At 27.5% G+C, this 19571-nt stretch overlaps 3 protein-coding genes across 5 annotated transcripts; 2 read left to right on the top strand and 1 right to left on the bottom strand.

The window, feature by feature from the left end:
• The first annotated feature begins 1419 nt into the window (after positions 1-1419).
• On the top strand, positions 1420-3910 carry LOC114128094 (ribosome biogenesis protein WDR12 homolog). Its single transcript, XM_027992518.2, has 9 exons — positions 1420-1618; positions 1772-1857; positions 1935-2157; positions 2243-2383; positions 2560-2735; positions 3051-3112; positions 3172-3418; positions 3491-3623; positions 3709-3910. The coding sequence occupies exons 1-9, from the start codon at positions 1548-1550 to the stop codon at positions 3848-3850; spliced, it is 1281 nt and encodes a 426-aa protein (XP_027848319.2). The 5' UTR covers positions 1420-1547; the 3' UTR covers positions 3851-3910.
• A 2599-nt stretch (positions 3911-6509) lies between these two features.
• LOC114128083 (EF-hand domain-containing protein 1-like) lies at positions 6510-13088 on the top strand. Of its 3 annotated transcripts, none has more exons than XM_050210902.1 (10): positions 6510-6643; positions 6734-6851; positions 7040-7176; positions 8839-9055; positions 9129-9490; positions 10864-11054; positions 11840-11921; positions 11994-12117; positions 12190-12532; positions 12712-13088. In XM_050210902.1, exons 2-10 carry the CDS (start codon positions 6804-6806, stop codon positions 12987-12989), a joined length of 1782 nt encoding a protein of 593 aa, XP_050066859.1. In that variant the 5' UTR covers positions 6510-6643; positions 6734-6803; the 3' UTR covers positions 12990-13088. The 3 variants fall into 3 exon arrangements, with proteins under 3 accessions (XP_050066859.1, XP_027848303.2, XP_050066858.1); XM_027992502.2 differs by having other exon boundaries at positions 11816-11921; XM_050210901.1 differs by lacking the exon at positions 6510-6643 and having other exon boundaries at positions 6675-6851; positions 11816-11921.
• LOC114128080 (tubulin-specific chaperone D) lies at positions 13037-18996 on the bottom strand. Its single transcript, XM_027992494.2, has 16 exons — positions 18829-18996; positions 17430-17799; positions 17189-17364; positions 16865-17003; positions 16598-16796; positions 16326-16536; positions 16120-16268; positions 15832-16061; positions 15498-15743; positions 15108-15438; positions 14656-15018; positions 14450-14583; positions 14214-14365; positions 13959-14151; positions 13574-13891; positions 13037-13517 (listed from the first exon to the last, which is right to left on the bottom strand). The coding sequence occupies exons 2-16, from the start codon at positions 17796-17798 to the stop codon at positions 13227-13229; spliced, it is 3501 nt and encodes a 1166-aa protein (XP_027848295.2). The 5' UTR covers position 17799; positions 18829-18996; the 3' UTR covers positions 13037-13226.
• Between the last annotated feature and the right edge of the window lie 575 nt (positions 18997-19571).

The following is a 19571-nucleotide window of genomic DNA, read 5'->3' as shown; positions in this document are numbered from 1 at the left end:
TTGTATAGATCGTAGATTTTCACTTTAACAATAAAATATAATATGTATATCAATATATTTCAATAGTAAATTTAAGATTTTTTTTGATTTAAAATATATTTTTAATTATATTACCTACAATTTATAATGAAATATTTTTTTTAATATTAGTTTATCATTGGAATTTAAGTAAAAACCTAACATTTTAAAAACTAAATTAATATGTGGTTAAAATAAATTAATTTCTTTTTACTTTTGTACATCCTTTGACTGCTTATTGCGCGATTAATCATTTATTTCAGCAGTTCCTGCAAGAATGCAGTGTGGCAGGATTCTTATTCATCAATGTGTAGTTATACATTACAAATAAAAATATATTAATTTGATAGTTCATGTAATGAACCTATATAGACTATCTATTTGTTCCAAAAAAGCAATACCCATTTATATTTATATTTTTTAAGATCAGAAAGTAAACTGTTATATTATAGCAAAAATAGATGAGTTTCCTCTCATTTTATATTTTTAAATATTTACGTACATATTTTAGTTTATTTTGTCAATATTTTCCCTATCAACATTTTCAATTCATTTAATATAAATTCAAAATTGTTGTATTTACATTTATTTTCAATTTTTATCATAATTATTAGTTATATATTTAAATGGTTATTGACCTAACTCATTATTTTGATAGAATACTCAAAAATTGCTGATGGAAACCTCTATCAACTTTTTTTATTATTATTTGTTGATCATTAATGTCTGTGTACTATATCTTAAATTATAAAATCAATGATACTATCCTTATAAAAAACGATACTATTACAACTATATGTCTATATGATCTTGTTAAAGATTTGAGTAAAATCAGTTTGAACATTTTATGACTACTACTTCTATAAGATACCTACTTCTGTGCTATTAATATACACAATATTTTAATTTTTAATCCTAACGTGAGTTTTAAAATTATGTTTCTTGTTTGTAATGTACCTACCTATGTGTTGATAATTAGATACTTTGCATTATTATAACACGATTTAATAAATTTAATATAATATATAAGTATACAACCAATAATTTAAAAGTAAATGTTTATTATTTTTTGGCCTTATTTGCATCATGAATTAAGGTTTATCTTAAATCACAATTATGATATAAAACCTCGTCATGTATAATGTCTATTTATTATTTAATTAATATAATAATATGATCTACTATTCTACCTAACTGATCCCAGAATACGAATTTAGTATTTATCGATTGAGAATATTAAAATTATTATTGTGATATAGGTACAATTATAGAATCTTCAAGTTATGATTTTAGTTTTCCATGGTTGGTAGTAGTGGTCCACATTGTTATTGGTTGCAGGAGAACTTACTGAGCCCAGCCTGATTGGGGATTGTTTAAATGATAATGAATAATGATTAGCACGTGTTTTGTTTATCATTGCGACAGCCGAGTGCCGACAATATTACATTTTTAGTCGACGACTTCACATTAGAAAAAAATTTAAAATCACTCGGTTAGTATTTTAGTAAGTGACAAGTGTTTTCATAGTCATGGACCGCTCAAAAAAGAAGGTCGATTTAGGATCTCAAATTCAAATAAAATTCATTACAAAACAAGAAATGTAAGTTTTTACTACTTTAATTAGTTTAATTATTTTTTAAATATAAAATGTATCTCATAATAAGGGAACAAGTATTAGTAGTTACCTAATTAATTTACTGTGATGTTTACTTATATTTATTTATAACTGAAATATAATTAATTTATTTTATAGTTATGCTGTACCAGAATTTCCTTTTGCAGTCGATTCAAAAATCCAATGTGAAAATTTGAACAAACTAGTTAACGAATTATTAAAAGGTTTAGTAAATTTATTTTAATTTGTTTTTTTGTTTTTGAATTTACTCACTCTATTATTGATTTATTGGTTTATTTAGATAAATTATCTGATGATAATGGAGTTGTGAAAAAGGTTGATTTTGATTTTTTGGTCAATGGTGAATTACTGCGTACTCCTTTAGACATTCATTTGACAAATAAAAATGTATCTAGTGAAAGCAATGTGGTTGTTGAATACATGGAAGCTACTCCGTCACCTGAACCAATGGATTGTCTTATACATGATGACTGGGTATCTGCTATACACTCTAGTGGATCTTGGTATATTATATGAGTTTTTTTAAACATACATGATAAGTGTATCATTTTTTTAGAGTTAATAATTATTTCTATGTGAATCTTTTAGGATCATAACAGGATGTTATGATAATTCAATTCATATATGGACAAACAAAGGGAAACATAAAACAGGTATATCAGGACATACTGGGCCTGTGAAAGCAGTACAATGGATTTCTGTCTCAAATGATTCTGCTACATTTGTTAGGTAAGCAATAGAATAACTTAAAGTGAATGATTATTATTTCCTTAAAAACTATAGGATTATTTTTGTGTGAATATGTCATATTGTTTATTGAGCTTACTAAATATTAAATACATAATGATCATTCTAATAAAATAACAAACCAGTACCCAATTAATTAAGTAGTTTATTGTTTTTAGTGGCTCTCAGGATCAGTCAATTAGAGTTTGGGATTGGGATATAAAGAAAGGAACTACCAATTGCTTACAAATTGGCCGTGGACATGAAAGATCTGTGGAATGTATAAGTGTTAGTCCAGATTCGACCAGATTTGCTACTGGTGGATGGGACACTATGTTGAAAATTTGGTCAGCAGGTAAAATCAAGATTTAAAATTTTTATATTAAGTTCACATAAAATTATAATTTAATAATTAGTGACATTTTAAATTAAAGTTTGAACAAAATTACAACTTAAAGTTTTAATGATTTTGATAATTTGATTTAAAATAAAATTATATTAAATTGGTTTTAAATCAAAACTTAAATATACATATAATTAATTAATTTAACGTTTATTTTTATTAAAGAATATAATATTCATCAATCATCATATAAAAATTGTTTCATCAAATATTTTATTGTAACATTATACTCTTCCATTAATTTAATAATTTGTATAACTTATCTAGATCCAAATTATGAGCCTGCTGATAAACCAGCTAAGAAACTCAAATCTGAAACAAAAATTATGGTAAGTACGTTTTTCAATTTTTTACGTATATTACTTATATATTCAACTTATTTTAACAGCCTCCAATCATGACATTAAAAGGCCACAAAGAAAATATATCATCTGTTCAGTTTATTAATAACTCTGATCTAATTACGGCTTCTTGGGATCATACTATAAAACATTGGGATGGAGAGATAGGTGGAATCAAAACAGAAATTGTTGGTAACAAATCATTTTTCAATCATGATTACTCAGATTTGAATGGATCGGTAATAACATGTTCATCTGATAGACATATTAGATTATATGATCTAAGATCAAAAGGTAAAACATTTTTTGTTACTATTGTTTATTAAATTTAAAATTCACTGACTTACAACATATGATTATTTTTAGAGGGTTCATTAGTTAAAGGTACTTACTCATCACACACACAGTGGGTGACCACTGTTAGATGGTCTAAAACTGAAGAATATCAATTTGTATCTGGTGGATATGACAATCAAATGAAATTGTGGGATACTAGAAGGTTATAATATAATCAGTATACATTTGACATATTATATTATATAATTCAATATGTATAGTATTTTCATAAAAAAAATTTTTTTTAGCCCTAAAGTACCATTGTTCGAATTGACTGGCCACGAAGAAAAAGTAATGTGCAGTGATTGGTCAAATCAAAAATTAATTTTGTCAGGAGGAGCTGATAATACTGTTCGAATTTTTAAAAATAAAAATGTAAAAACTGTTTAGTATTAAATTTGAGTTATTATAATTATTTTACTTATTAATTATTATGATTTTTATGAAAAAGTCAATTTTATTTTTAAAAATGTATGATAATATGTTTACATAGTTGCTAGGCTGTCTAGTAGATTTTGAGTATTATTCAATCACTGTAAAGGTGCCCGGACACAATTTTACCGCCACCACTGCAGTGTGGGATCTTATTAGTAATATAGATGTGTTAAAGATGAATTCAATGATAAAGGTTGCATACAATAATTATATATATTTATATTGCTATTTTTACCATCAATGTTGACTGATAAGTTAAATCAAAAAAAAAATGTAATTTATTTTTAAGCTGGTTATTGATTTATTATTCACACAACGAAACTTTATAATAGATATTACCTTTTGGTTGTATTATTACTTGTTTGGTATGGAAGACAAGTGTGTATTTAAAAAAATTGGTTAAGTAGGTAACGCTCTGTTGTCATAGGCTTAGCCCCCCCCCCCCAAAAAAAATTATATTGTGGGGGGGGGGGGGGTGGGGGCAGAGCCCCCCACGGGTCTGTTTGATTTATATGTGGATAGCCCCCCCAAGTCAAAAACTGAAATTGCGCCTATGTCTGTTGTACTGTAGGTATTGAGTGGACCTCGGACATAGAGTAGGTAAGTCACTATAATGAGTATGTTAAATTTGAATGCAATGATATGTATCATTATTTACGAAGATGATTAGTCAGCACTCAGCATAGAATATATTATATATTCCATAGGGTGGTGAAAAAGTGATTTATGTTTTAGTGACTTGAAATTTGAATACTCCAAAATTAAATCATGTACAGAACAATCCAAACTGGCGTATGTTTCAAGTTTCTACGACTGGTAATTTTTAACTGTAACAAAAATCTAAAATTATTTGATAGTAAATCGTTATTTTACGCTTGAATTTTTGCTTTATTAAAGATTTAAACATAATATAAAAAATGTTTAATAGACCAACGCTCAAATACTTTTATAATTATTGTAAGTCAAACTTATTGATAATCTTGTATTTTAGCTACTTAGGTATACAACATTTTATATACATTTTTAACTACAAAGTAATTCGCAAATATTCATGATTTTGACGAATTTTGTCAATAGGTATTTGACCTTCAAAATCTAATAAAAAAAAATTATGCCTATGTATTCTTATAATTTTTAAATCACTTTAAGACTAGGTAACTCACGAGGATCTTTATATTAAATTTTCAAGTATTTTGACTTAGCTAAAATAATTTTATCTATATTTATAAAAAAGAAACTTCACAAAAACGAATATTTCAAAAGCCTGTAACGTCTCCTTTCCACCGGTTACTTCCTTCCGGCAAGTTACATTTATATTTACTAGGTCTCGGGGATTCGACCTCAATGTTTAATATTAATACTGGAGATCAGGGTTACCATTATTTAAGTCAAATAGAGTGTAAGAACGGATAAGATATATAATATATACATTTTATAAAGCAGACTTCTTTTAGCAATTATTCTAGGTATATAAGTTACCGATCCGGGTGTATGTTTTGACGTGCCGTGAGTGTGTTTGTGTGTATGTCGTATGCCATATTGTTCGCTGGAGATGGCCGTGTGGATTGTTGCGGAGCCTCTTGGTGTTGTCCGTATCGCACACTCTTTCTTCTCTCCACTCATGCATCGATTAGTGGTCACGAATTATATTTAGACATATAGTCCGTCGAGTGCCAGAAAACCCTTAGTCAGCCATCAGCCCAGCTCACCAATTTGCCATTTCTCACACTTAGCATATTAGCAATATACCTTACTGAAGGTGGACTAAGGAGTAATGTACGATGTCGTTAGACAGCAATCGGGTAATCGTCATATGCCTATAAAAAGCTAGAATATTTTGAAAATTTAACTACCAACTTAAAGTTTACACAAACATTTGGTGAAAATTTCAAGTATTTACAGTGGTTCGTTTTTGAGTTAAAAGTTAAAACCATTTTTAAATAAACAAAAGTGATTATGGAGAAAAAAATCTAAATTAATCCATTTTGTATGATCATACAATAATAATAAGCGTGTACCAACTAATTATTTTATAATAATTGTACCATATTAAAACATTCAGCAGTATTGTAGGCAATTATCCCCATTCCCCAGAAATTTTTTTTTTGTGTATTTATTACTGTTTAAAAAGATTTTTGATTTAAGTGTATAAAAACGTGTGGAATTGCATAAGAAGATAGTTAAAAAATGTACTTAGCTCTATAAATACAATTCTTTTAAACTAATTCTAATCAATTTACTAAAGTTTTGGGTATCGTAATAAATAAACCAGTGAACCAATATTTATGATTTGATACATGATTTTTTTTTATTTTAAAAAAAAGCACTAAAAATCTATTAAAAATATATTTATTACCATTAGAAAAAAAGTTGATTTTAATATTGGCACAACTGCTTGCTTAAAAATTTTAAAATTGTTGTATAAATATTAGCCGTTTAAAATAAAGAAACATGTCTTTTTTTAAAATTCAGGTTATCGACCCATAATCATTAAAATATTAAATACCCCGCGTTCAACGACATAAGATACACTCTGTACAATACATATATTTTTATATTTAATTAAAAGAATGATTTTAGTTTATTATTTATAGGGTCGACCCAATGGGATAGCAAAATAGGCAGTCGCCTACAGCGGCGAAAAACCTAAGGCCGCCCCTGAATTTATTTATTATCTAGTCTGATAGAAGGCCCGGGGACTAAAACTTGTACTATACCATGTCACCATGATTCGTCTTCAATATTATGGTAATGATGCGTTTTTATAATACTATTTACATCCACACTTGTTTGTTATAGTTAATATTATTTAACTTTTTCCCCCGCTTGGTTACCAAGTTCACTAGGTATTGATTAAATCTTGAACTATGAGCAAGCACTTGTATTCCATTTGTGTAAAATCACGAAAATGGACGGTCTACCTTTCATACCAGGATTTCGTTTTACAGACATAACGGTAAGCTTAATATTCTATAAGGAATAAAGTGTTGATTCTATACGTACCTATGCTTATTTTAATAAATACCTATATTAGGTATAATATGCAATAACGTAGAAATGGGAACTCGTGAGGCCATAAAAATGTGCCTATCTATATTCCTATTTACCCATTGGCTAATTATAATATTTTTATATTTTATCCAGAAAAAAGATTACCATTTAAGTTCTCAGTTTCGATGGAAAAACGGATATGCTATTCCTAAAGATAAACTAACTGGCATAGGAAAAGCACCCTTAGACGTGGATTGTATGCTGTACAGTAAAACATTAGGCACCACAGGGTCAGTATTCATATTTCATAGTGATTGTACCTTTACTCTATAGTCTATACTATGCAATAAAATACCTAAGTATAAATTATCTCCATAATATGTACTATAAATACTATACTATATTTATATACCTATTACTCTACTATTAATTAGGTAGGTATATAATAATATTATATACTCATGTCCTTTACTGTAGCACTTGTAGCAGTAAAATAATTATAGCTATTAGAAAATGGAAGGAATGTAAGAAAATGTTTTGACCAAATCAAAATTTTTTATCAAAACTAAAAAAATTTAATGAAAAATTTAAATATGTATCAATACCCTTAAAGTTATTTATTTTTCACTTTTCGAGTAGCATCTTTATAGATCCAATTTCTTATCAAAAACCACTATCAATGTTGCTAATCCAAGTATTCATACTGCTCAAAAAGGTTGAGACCCAAAAATCACAAATCATTGTAAAATCAATACATCCAATGCTCCACTCAGAATCTTAAAATATATTTTTTCTAACCTGATATAAATATCGTCATAAGTCATATACCTAGGCATTCAACTGTATAAGGTCTATGGATATAGTATTAATTTAAAAATACAACTTTTAATTAATATATTCGAATCATCGAATCTCATTAGGTACCTATTGTTTGTTGAGTGAGGACTGAAATATACAGGAGTTCCGTATTTAGTAATTAAGCGAATTCTTTTATAACAGGTATTTAATAAGAAAAAAATACAAGTGCATACAAATGTTAAAATTCTAAAAGAGCTAAAAGTGGCTATATTAAATCTTTGTTTCAAAAAACAGAAAATTATTTACATTAACACTACCATAATATTGATCGTATTGTTATAGGTCTATACTTGAATTATTACAAATTTTCAAAAATATTTTTTTATAAATTGTACAATATAACCACTAACCAGTACCTAATAGAAAGGAGAATTTCTTTAGTTATTTTTTTATTATAATACAGCTTTGAGTAAATTGTAAATATTGTTAATATAAATAGGTAATATAATACATAATTGGGTTTTAGACTTAGGTATTACCTTTTTATTTAGAAAAAAATATATTTGAGTTGAAACCAACAACTTGGTTCTTCTAGGTGCCTGTTGACTGTTACTTGTATACCATAAGACACCAATATTTGCTTTAAGTTTATTAAAGGTCCACTATTTTTACAGTTTATTATACCTACTAAACTAATGCCGTTAATGTTAACAGTTATCACATCTTAAAATTAAACCGTTGTGCAGTATAATAATGTAATAGTCTGTAATCTGTATATTTATTATACAGCATATACCTAATATATTACCTACACGTATAGAATCTAGTAATTACTGTCTATTAATTATAATTATTAATAGTATGCATTAGCTTTTGAATCAAACATAGTGAATTCGTATTTCAATTTTCAAATGCTATCTATTACGCAAAGTCAATAATGATCGTAAATCTATAAATAATACTCAGAATACTCTATTTGAAAGGTGATAGTTTTTACTATACTTATATTTTGTCGTATTACTCGTAAACGGATTTTTGAAATTGTAATTTATTTTCTAAAATATAAGTAGTCAGATTAGTATTTGTAAAACGATGTTTTTAAATATTAAATATGACTTTGATTGTAACTTGTATTTAAATAATTTAATATACAGGTATAATCCAACATTGACGTATGGACAAGCAAAAGACCCACCTAAACCAATTGTTCAACCACATTTCATAATGTTTGATGGAAAATGTCTCTCCTTTAATGGATTTACTCAACAGCCTATAACTGAATCAGCTGTGGACACGTTTAGAGTGCGCCGTGTTAAAATTACATATTTTTTGGTTGACGACTCTATAAGTGTTGTAGAACCCATTGTAGAGGTTTAAATTTTTCTTAATTTTCTCTAATTTTGTAGGTTTTAAGCTGTTCGATTATTATTTATTTTACCGTTAGAACGCAGGTTATGTCCAAGGATGTCTACTGAAGCGCGGCCAGATACCGAATCCACACCGTAAGAACAAGAATTGGCATTGGTCTGACTTAAACAACGGTGTGGAACTTAGTTTCTATGGAGTCGTGTATAAATTGTGCAGCTGCGACTCATTCACCAGACAATTTTTATCGAGCCAGGGTGTGGAAGTTGATGTCGACAAACCAGTACCTGACGACCCCTACATGAGTGCCAGACGGGAACAGTTACTTCAGCAAAAGAAACAACAGTCGAAAACATTGGCATTAAAGAGTGGATTTAGCAGCCGATCGATCGAAGACGATAAGCTCAAACAGTTTTTAGAGAATGACGGCAAGGTACTCAGGTTGGTATATTATCTGTATTACCTACCTGGCTACCTATACAATTATTTACTATTTTACTAATAATAGTTAACTAGATATAGTACTATACAGTGGGCATTATACACCTATACGTATACCTACAAGTTACAACATATTTTCCTAAATATAAATCAACAGCTATGAAAGTAAATAACATATATAATGTTTTGGTCAACGTATGGCCATTTAAGTGCAATAGGTGCATTGAGTAATGGAAAAATAATAATTTTAAAACTCAAAATGTCAATAATGTCGGGCTCGGGTATGACTTATATCATTGATTATAAATAGTTCAATATGTATCGTATAATACATTAATACCTATAATACACTATGTAAGAACATAATAATTTATATTATTTATAATCAATGCTTGTATAGGTAGTTGTATATATGCTTATACTTTATAGTCCGGAATCTTATGCAGGGTAATGTTTTATATTCAATGCCAATTAAAAGCACATTCGTTTTGTGTAAAAGTTATTAAGTATTAATTAAAAATTGTATTTTATAATACCAATATAAAATAATAATTCAATAGGTAATAATGGAATGTTCCATTTTAACAGTTAGGTTTTTTGATAGTAAAATAAAATTAAAAACTTTATTTTTTGTTTAAATAGGTAGGTTCATCAACATTTTTATCTTAATTTATATCAAAGTTTAAATATCTATAAAAAAAGTTGTAGGTATTTACCAATTTATTTTAAATTACTGTAAGAACAATTAATGAATAACATTGTATTACATTTGTAAGTCTTAGCTTTTAAAGTTGAAAATTACAAATTTTTAACAATAAAATAATTTGTACATTTTCGTAATTACTACGAATTTTGACAAAATTTGGATTTGAGGTACTTATAAATGAAAATTATACCTACATATATTTAATATTTTCTAATATCTATGTGTAAGTAGGTACAACTTATACTTTTAGCTTGATGACTACAAAATAAATTGTGTAACTATGTAAATTTCCAATTATTTTATCATAAATAATTTTTACTAGTATTGTGAGGTGTAAAAATAGTCGCATAAATCCATACCTATTAAGTAGTAAATACATTAAATATTTAAAAACAAATTATTTATTGGAAGTCTATCAATTGCTGGATAACAAAAATGTATTAAAAAAAAAAACAAAACAAAATTCAAACAACTTATATCAAATTTAAATTGTCGTCTGACGAAACGTTTTAAAAAATAGATGGGAATGTAAATCCACCAAAAATGACGCGTCAGATAAAATATCTTGAGAAAAATTGATAAATATTAACTTTATATGTCTATATAGGTACTTTTGTTATTTACTTATTTAATATATTAACCAAATGTATATACCTTAATTTGAAAGATTTTACACGGCGTGGCTTGATGAAGGATCTGAACCTGTAGAATGGAAGTTCTTTGTACTTCTGTATTTTTTGGCTTATGACCGTATAGAAATTTACGAATCAAGAAACATGGGAAATACATCTGGACAAAACTCTTTCCCTTTGTTCTTAGGCAAAATTAGATTGCCAAAAGATTGGTCAGATTTACCGCGTAAGTACTATTTTTATAATCAATTATACTTTTTAAATAATAAATAAAACTTTTCAGAACGTATTATACTTTATAATAAAATCATTAAAATCTATATTCTTATAAAATGTTATCTAATAACTAGGCGCGGATTGGCAGATTTCTATGCAGTTGCATATTTTTTTCTTTTTCACATTTTTGGATTTTGTCAGTAATCTTTACGAATTATAATAGCTTGAAGATACTGATGAAATTTTTTTTTGAATATTTCTGCATACCTATTTAATAGTTATTGCATATTTTTACAAAATTTGAAATATATTGCATATTAAACCGAGAAAATATTAAAAAAAAATAATAAATTATTTATTTTTTATTGTTACTTAATTTGTAAATTTTAAATAAATAAAAAAAATTCTTGCATATTTGTTGCATATTTTCATGATTTTACTTTAAAAATCCGAACTCTATTAATAATATAAATAGTCTGTACCTATATTCTTCATTCTACATTTATTTTATTTCTTTATATATTTTTAAAAAAAATCTTTTGGGAAATTGTGAGGAATAATAATATAATAATTACAGTAATTACTAATTATACACATTTCCACTCAAAAAATAAAAACAGTTCAATAGGTAATAAATGCAGATCCTCAGATCCCTATTAAAGTAAAATGTATTATTAAGTTAATTATAAATTATTATAATAATATGTAATATTTGATTTGTAAGGCTATTTTTATTATATAATAATTTAATAATTTTTATTTAATATTTAGCAAATTTTCCATCAATTTATTTAGAACCTGGAAACAAAGAATGTAAAGAATATTATCAACCAAAAGATTTTATCATAGGAAATACTATTTTTGTGATGGGTCGTAGGTATACATGTCAACATAGTGTTGAACTTTATTTTAAGATCTCAAATACATAAACTTTTATTTTATATTTTAGATTTTTACTATACGACTGTGATCCATTTACTAGAGACTACTTTAAAGACATTTTGCAAATTATTCAACCTGATTCTATTCAAATGTTTAAACCAAAGGATAATTTTCCAACTGTATCTAAACTGGTAAGTATACTAAAAAATTACTCACAGTTCCCATTTTCTTAGTAATATACCTTGATCTGTATGAATTGATAGGTAATACCACCTCACACAGGAATTGGTGATCCAGATGATACACGACAGAATTGTTTATCCCTGATACCCAAAGCCCCGAAAACATTGGATTTTGTTACTTATGTGCTAAATGCTAGTAAAAAACTTAGATATAAATTGAAGATGGTACCAGTGTATGAAGTAGATAATCTTCGTGATTTCATCATGGAATATTGCCTTGGCAATGATCAAATGACTATAGTTGAATTGGCTAGTAAGAATAGTGGATTCATTAAAGGACGGTTCATGTCATCCACAAGGTTAAGGAAACCAGGGACTAACGTAGACGAAGATCAATTTTATGGGACCAAGGATTTTGCTATTGGTATATATTCTATAATTCTATTTATGAAATGAGTTGCATATTTATATTTGCAAAATATTATTGTTTAACATATTGTGTATGAATATAATAATTCATTTGTTTTAATTTAAATATAGTTTTTTTACACAATGTAAAATCAATTACAATATGATCATAAACCACAATCATTACTGTTTTAGGTGCAAAATTACATGTAAGAGGATCAGTTTTTATAATTGTTGAGCTAGATCTATGGACATACAATTATATGAATGAAAATAAGGATAAGTTTACCCAGGAGGCCATTGACAAAGCTAAATGTTATCTTGAAAGTAAAGGTTTGCTAATTATAGAGCAAAAACCAGATGTCATTAATCAGAATTCAATAACCAGAGATATCAGTAAATCTAATCAGATTGAATCACTGGAAGACACTATTATGATTAATATAACAAACCAATCTAATATTAATATTTAATAATAGTAATGATTAACAATTATAATATAGTAGTAAATACTTTAAAATATAATGTAAGCATTTATTAGTATTCTAACATAATGAAAAATATTATCAGTTAAAGGTGGATAACAAATATAAAAAAAAAAAAAAATTATTAAAAAAGTATTTAAAAAAAGTAATAAAATTATAAGTATTACATCACAGAAGTTAATTTAGTTAGTATAAATTAAATAAATAAACACATACATAGAATTATCAGTGCAAATTATTAGTTTTTACAACAACCTTTGGAATGGGTACATTTAGAAGACCACAAATTTTGTTACGTTCAGTTCTTACTTTTTCTACACTAGAGTCTTGCCAATCAAATTCTTCAAGTAATTCAACAACTTTGTTTATATTTTCATCTGGTACACCGAACCTATCTGAATACACAATTAAAACTTCTACTAGTCGTGCTGCTACCACTTTTCGTAACCAGGCAAATCTATGTGCTAAAAATATTGATAATTGGGTCATTGAGCGTATTCCAACTTGTCCAGGTACCTAAGGCAAATAAGTATTTAACCAACTGTCAATAAGAAAAATAAAGTATTTATTACCTGTACTATATGACAAAGCAATTCAACGCACGATGTCAATTTGGAAGAGCCTCCTTTAGAAGAAACAGCTTCTTTTTTTACAAGTGTTAGTATATTAGCGGCAAATTCAGATTCATTACGTTCAAATTGATCTTTAAACGCTCCAGCTGTAGCCAGTCGTTCAATAGACATTAATATACACTGATGAATTCTTTCATCAGCATCAACTTCAGCTACTTTACCACCCCATACAGCAATAATGTCATTGCATAAATTTTCAAATTCGTCATCAGCAATAGATTTCATGTGCTGAGAGAAATTGTGACAAGCTTCTTTTACCTTAATAAATTAACATACAATGTATAAATGAGATAAAAATATGATATAATAAATATAAAACATTTACTAGACTTTCTGAAACACCGCCAATACAAACTAATAGACCAACCAACACAGGGTACTTATATTCAGGCATACTCAAAAATTTCACCATTACAGAAAAAGAGTCAGATTCTGTGAACCAATTAAATGAATCTTTTTTTCTAAACATTATTTCAAGTTCGTTTCGATGAGCAATATTAGGAACAATATTTTTTTTCCTGTAAAAATATTTGGAGTTAAATTAATTTCATAACATAATATTAAATATTGTTTTTCTAACTTGTGCAGTAACTTTGTTAAGACCATACATGAAAGTCCTCGAATTTTATCTATTCGATCAACACCTTGCCTTACTAGAGCACACATAATTTGTTTCATTGTATTTTCATCCAGTATGTTAGGTTGAATATCAGTCAAATCCAATACTACTACCTAATGTAAATTATTGTAAATTAATAAGAAACAACATTGCGATACATACTATAAAATAAAATATAAAATAATGAATGCTAATACCTCTAAACTATTGATGGCTGCTTCTCTTACCCAAACACCAACATCACCTCGATGATCCATAGTATACTCTAAAGCACAGTCTAATAAACAATGTAATATTGCATTTGAATGTTTTATACAATTATCCACATAGCCTGTAAAGTACACAAAACTATAAAAATGTTGAATAAATTACCGTATAAATAAAAAATTGAATTGGAACATACTAGGTATATAAATCAGTTTACTCCAAATTTTTGTTATAGCAATTACAGCATCTTTTCGAGATTCAGCCCATTTTATTGTTAGTCGAGTTATTTTAGTACAGTCTATGAGACCTTTCAGTATCAATACAATATAATTATTCATAAATGAAGAAGGTAATGAGCCTAATGCTAGGCTATAACCAATACGTTCCATCATATGATTTGAAGACAATTTTTGTACATATGTATTGATTATAGTACCAGTATCAGATGAATCAGGAGTATAGTATTTTTCAAATAAAGGACAAATGGCTTGAGCAGCCTTGTTCCTTAAATCTAACATTTCATTTGATAAACAATCTTCTAATAATAATCTCCATTCATCTAAATAAGACATCCGGAATCAAAATTATTAAATTTTTAAAAACTAAGTTGTGTTTATTTTAACTAACAACTATTTAAATGAACCATACCTATAATTTGTTTGTCTTTAACAATTATGTTACTTGTAGATATGAGTTTAATAAGATGACAGCATGCCATTTTTACTAATTCACTACTGATGCCTTTTAATTTCCCATGATTTTTCAAGTTAAGAACAAGATTAATTATTTTCTCTAACAGTTCTTCTCCTAATTCAACATTAGGATCAAGAGTTTCGGATATTCCACTTAATACTTCTCCAATAGCCATAACACCTCCATGTCGTTTGTTAATGTTTGATGTTTCTGTTAATAATAGTAGTTCAGGAAAAATTGATTCTTTAGCTGTTGATGGCTTTAATTTTACAAGTCTTCCCAAAGCCTAAGAACATATAAGTATTTTATACCATTTCATATTGAAAAAATAAACATCATACATACCATTGCTGCCAATTCACGAATTGAAGTGTCCCAATGTACTATTTTCTTTTCTAATAGATGCTTGATCAATAGTTTATCATACTCTTTGTACTGAGCAATAAAAATGCTCACTTCTAAATAAGCATTATTACGCATACCAACTGAGAAATAATCAGCTGCTGTCACAATATCAATTCCATGTGGAAATTTACCTTGACGACCAACATTCTCTTGAAACGCTGCTGAAGCTGCTCTACGGCATGTCAACTAAATAAAAAATAGTTATCAATAACCATTATACATTATACTATAATAAGTCATACCTATATTTTTATATTTTTATTTATTTATTTACCTCTCTGTCATAACAAGCAACTGCTAATAATGCACCAGCAATTTCTTCGACATATGGCTGAATGTCATTAGTACTAAATGCTCTTGCAAAAGACCAACAAACATAACATGCAGCATCTCTAATATGTGATCCAACTGATGTATAACCTTTAGGTTCATCATACACCAAAGCTTTAATAACAGCAGGTACAACAAGAGGTAAATTTTCACTGAGAAGTAAACCACGACGACCTTAAAAATAATTAAACAATTATATTTTTATCATTAAAAATAGTAGGCTTAAACATACCCAATTCAGCAAGTGCTAAACATCCTCCATGCCATGCATTATCATTTTCTTCAGGACTCAACATACTTAACACAGCATTTACTACTTCATTACCATATGTCTTTGATAAACGGCCAGTAATTCGACCTACTCCTTTAGCAGCTGAATATCTAAAAAAAATAAAATATTTTAATATAAGTTTTAAAATAAACTATGATAAAGCGTACCTGACAATAATATCAGTATCTTTTAATCCTTCTATTAATTCTTGAATAATGTCTTCTAAAAGTGGAGGAATTTCATCATCATCTTCCTCAGCAATTTGAACATATTTTGTCTCAATTGTATGTGGTTCTGTACTTAATAAATTCTGTTCTAATGACCTAGTACCACGATCATAACGCCATGCTGCGATTCGTACTTTTAGTAATGTTAAACCTTAAAAATCAATTAATAATTTTAAATATTTTATCAAGTGTAAAAATAATAAAGTACCAACCAGCTCTTTGTACAATTTTCATATAATATTTGCGTGTTAATCTCAAAGAATCACTTTTACATTTTGACAGTTTTAAACATTCAAAAATTTCTTCTACAAATTTTTGAGCGTCTTCTCGTCTAGCAGCTTTAAAAATAGCAGCAATGCTGCTCATTGCTCCTAATCTCTCCCACCGAGTTGCTTTTTCATCTGATATTTTCTATACATGTATACATTTTAAAAGATTTACAAAGAACTAATTTAATTAAATGGTTTTCAAATAATTACTAGTTTAACCCAATCCAGAAAAATTGGAAGATGGGATTCCTTAACATCTGATCTGATAAACAGGCGACTTGCTAAAACTGTAGCCATATCTCTACAGGCATCACCAGAACTTAAATATGTCATAACCACATCAACTAATCTATATTTTAAAAATAAGTTTGGATAAAATATGGGATAATTTATATAAAATCATTTTTAACATTAGAAACATTGGCAACTTAATCAAATAGTAAACCAATGAAATAGTTCCACTACAGGACAAGCCGCCAAAATTGTTTTATTGAACAAAGTATAAAGTAATTCTAAAAATGTATTTTTAAAAACCTTTGTAAGGTAGTTTTACACTCTATATGCATGGTTCCATCTAGTTTACACATATCAAATGGTATAATAACAATAATAGATAACCATAATAAAAGACAATAACGAGTTTCCCAAGAGTCATGATCAGATTCATTTTGTTCTTCTAACATTTTTAAAACTTTTTCTAAATCGGAAACCTAAAATAAATCAGTTATTAATATTTTTACACAACATATATATTTTGATGTACTAGTAAACTTACCTCATGTGGTAAATTTTGCAAAACAACTTTATAACCTCTAACACTAACTACTAAGAACAAATAACGAAATGCTTTATGCTTTAATAGTGATGGTTTAGAAGTATCACGTACAATGGACAAAATTTTTCCCAGTATTTCACACAAATATGGATCAATTAAATGAGGTTGTTCTGTGTATTGTGTAAGTATATATTTGAATTTTTCATATGAATTTTCACTTTGGCTCTCATTTGAATAGATTTCTGGGAGTTCATCAATAAAGTCAATAATTTGTTTCCATTCTGTAAACAATACTAAACAGCAACCCAATCCAACACCTTCACTGGTATCATCTAATGAATCTGACATGGAATTAACAGGCAGAACCATTCTATGAAATATGATAATTCATTTTAGATTATTATTAAAATGACATTTATACATAGAAAAATAATATAATATATAGAATAATTATAATAATAAATCAATTAAAATGTTCAATTTTTAAGTACATTTAAATAATTTGAAACAAAAATCACGGTCTAGGATATAGTATAATTGGTACTTTTCAGTTATCCCGACTACCGGTTGATACCATGACTACCACTGGTCTACAGTAAATTGCAACTACCTAACCAAATAACTAATATTTAATAATTATTACCAACCGCTAGACCGATGTTAGAAAAATGATGGGCATCGTTTTTTAATCATGTAACCATAGATTAACCCGTGCCTGTGACTTACCTTAGGTGGTGTTGCATAGCAAATTGAGGGGTATTTTCATTAGTAATGTCTGAGCGAAAGCAGCGAGTGAGTGGCAACGCTGGCCCCTAATTCTCACTTTCTCAGACAGTTATTTGGTTAATATATATATCACCTACATCAACTCCCCCCCCATAGTTAAGCCACTGGTTATAACAATAAACATTTGTGTCTTAATACATACATATTTAATATAACTATGTATAATATAGATCTTTAACCTATAGTCCTATAAATTAAACCTAAGTCTATACTTCTAAATCTACGATAGTTTAATTATTTAAAATAATTTAGTTTTATTTTTTTACAATACATAGATAATCAATAGTTTATATTTTTTATGATTTTTGTTGTTAAAAGCTGTTCAAGATACAATTATTGAGTATACATTTAATTAATAGGTATATTTACTTATTGGGACTAAGAAAATATTATGTTTATTATAATTTAAGTAAAACAAAAAAAAATATTTTATATAAAAAGTCATGGCATAGTTGTGATGTCATTGAATCATAACATTCATAACTACTTATATTATATCAATTCTCAAATTCATTATGATGATTTAAGTTTTGAAATAAACTTTGCTCTACATTAATAATATAACTAAAATATGAAATAGGTACCTAACAATATGTTTAAAATTTTAAATTACCTTAAAAGTTAAATGATAATTTTTTTTTGCTTAAATCACGGTTTTACTCATAATAGTTACACAAAATTACAAAATAATACTCGAATGTGTAATGTGTAGTATATAATCTATTAAAAACTTGAAATAAAAATGTGAAAATAACGAATAATTAAAACCATAGAGAGTAGGAAAAACTCGATAACTTTCAAAACAATTTTAAATATTGTCTTACGGAGTTAAGTCAGTTAAGAACACGGACTAAGATATCTTAGTCCATGGTTAAGAATAAATTATTATTTATTAATTAATATCAGGCTATAGCTGATACTGTGTGATATTGATGTACGGTCCGTTAGCAATATTTGATAAGAGAATTCAAGGGTTCCCAAAATCTATTGCTAATCGTCAATTTGTTGCCTATCTTAATCCTGAAAATCTATTGCTAATGTTCAATAATTGTGTGTTTATGGCAATTCGATAAGTCCGTTTTTCTAAGCATGGGCGCCCATTTGCAGGGGCAAGATGGGGCACTTTCCCCCCCCCCTGGACAAAAAATATTTAAAACTTGTAGCTCAATAAATATTACCATAATATTATTATTATCTTTATTACCTTATATTTGAGAATTTTTTTATTTTGACCCCCCTAAAATGTTTTTTATGGGCGTCCATGTTTCTAAGCTCTAGGTTTAAGTAATGAATATATTACGCTTAATTCAGGAATGAGTAATTACCTACAAATAATTTTTGATCTCCCTGTTTTAA

The sequence above is a fragment of the Aphis gossypii genome, chromosome 1, assembly GCF_020184175.1.
Source record: "Aphis gossypii isolate Hap1 chromosome 1, ASM2018417v2, whole genome shotgun sequence".
Taxonomy (NCBI): Eukaryota; Metazoa; Arthropoda; class Insecta; order Hemiptera; family Aphididae; genus Aphis; species Aphis gossypii.
The sequence above is the reverse complement of the archived record's forward strand: the minus strand, read 5'-3'. Positions and strand labels throughout refer to the sequence as shown.

What these genes read in the sequence shown, in the direction of transcription:
- LOC114128080 (XM_027992494.2), bottom strand. Translation starts at nt 17,798, where the DNA reads ATGGTTCTGCCTGTTAATTCCATGTCAGATTCATTAGATGATACCAGT. An exon ending in TAAACTGATTTATATACCTA is followed by an intron (nt 14,584 to 14,655) that starts GTATGTTCCAAT and finishes TGTACTTTACAG; the next exon opens with GCTATGTGGATAATTGTATA. An exon ending in TTAACAAAGTTACTGCACAA is followed by an intron (nt 14,152 to 14,213) that starts GTTAGAAAAACA and finishes ATATTTTTACAG; the next exon opens with GAAAAAAAATATTGTTCCTA.
- LOC114128083 (XM_027992502.2), top strand. Translation starts at nt 6,804, where the DNA reads ATGGACGGTCTACCTTTCATACCAGGATTTCGTTTTACAGACATAACG. An exon ending in TTGTAGAACCCATTGTAGAG is followed by an intron (nt 9,056 to 9,128) that starts GTTTAAATTTTT and finishes TTTTACCGTTAG; the next exon opens with AACGCAGGTTATGTCCAAGG. An exon ending in TTCCAACTGTATCTAAACTG is followed by an intron (nt 12,118 to 12,189) that starts GTAAGTATACTA and finishes ATGAATTGATAG; the next exon opens with GTAATACCACCTCACACAGG.
- LOC114128094 (XM_027992518.2), top strand. Translation starts at nt 1,548, where the DNA reads ATGGACCGCTCAAAAAAGAAGGTCGATTTAGGATCTCAAATTCAAATA. An exon ending in ATACACTCTAGTGGATCTTG is followed by an intron (nt 2,158 to 2,242) that starts GTATATTATATG and finishes TGAATCTTTTAG; the next exon opens with GATCATAACAGGATGTTATG. An exon ending in GATTCTGCTACATTTGTTAG is followed by an intron (nt 2,384 to 2,559) that starts GTAAGCAATAGA and finishes TATTGTTTTTAG; the next exon opens with TGGCTCTCAGGATCAGTCAA.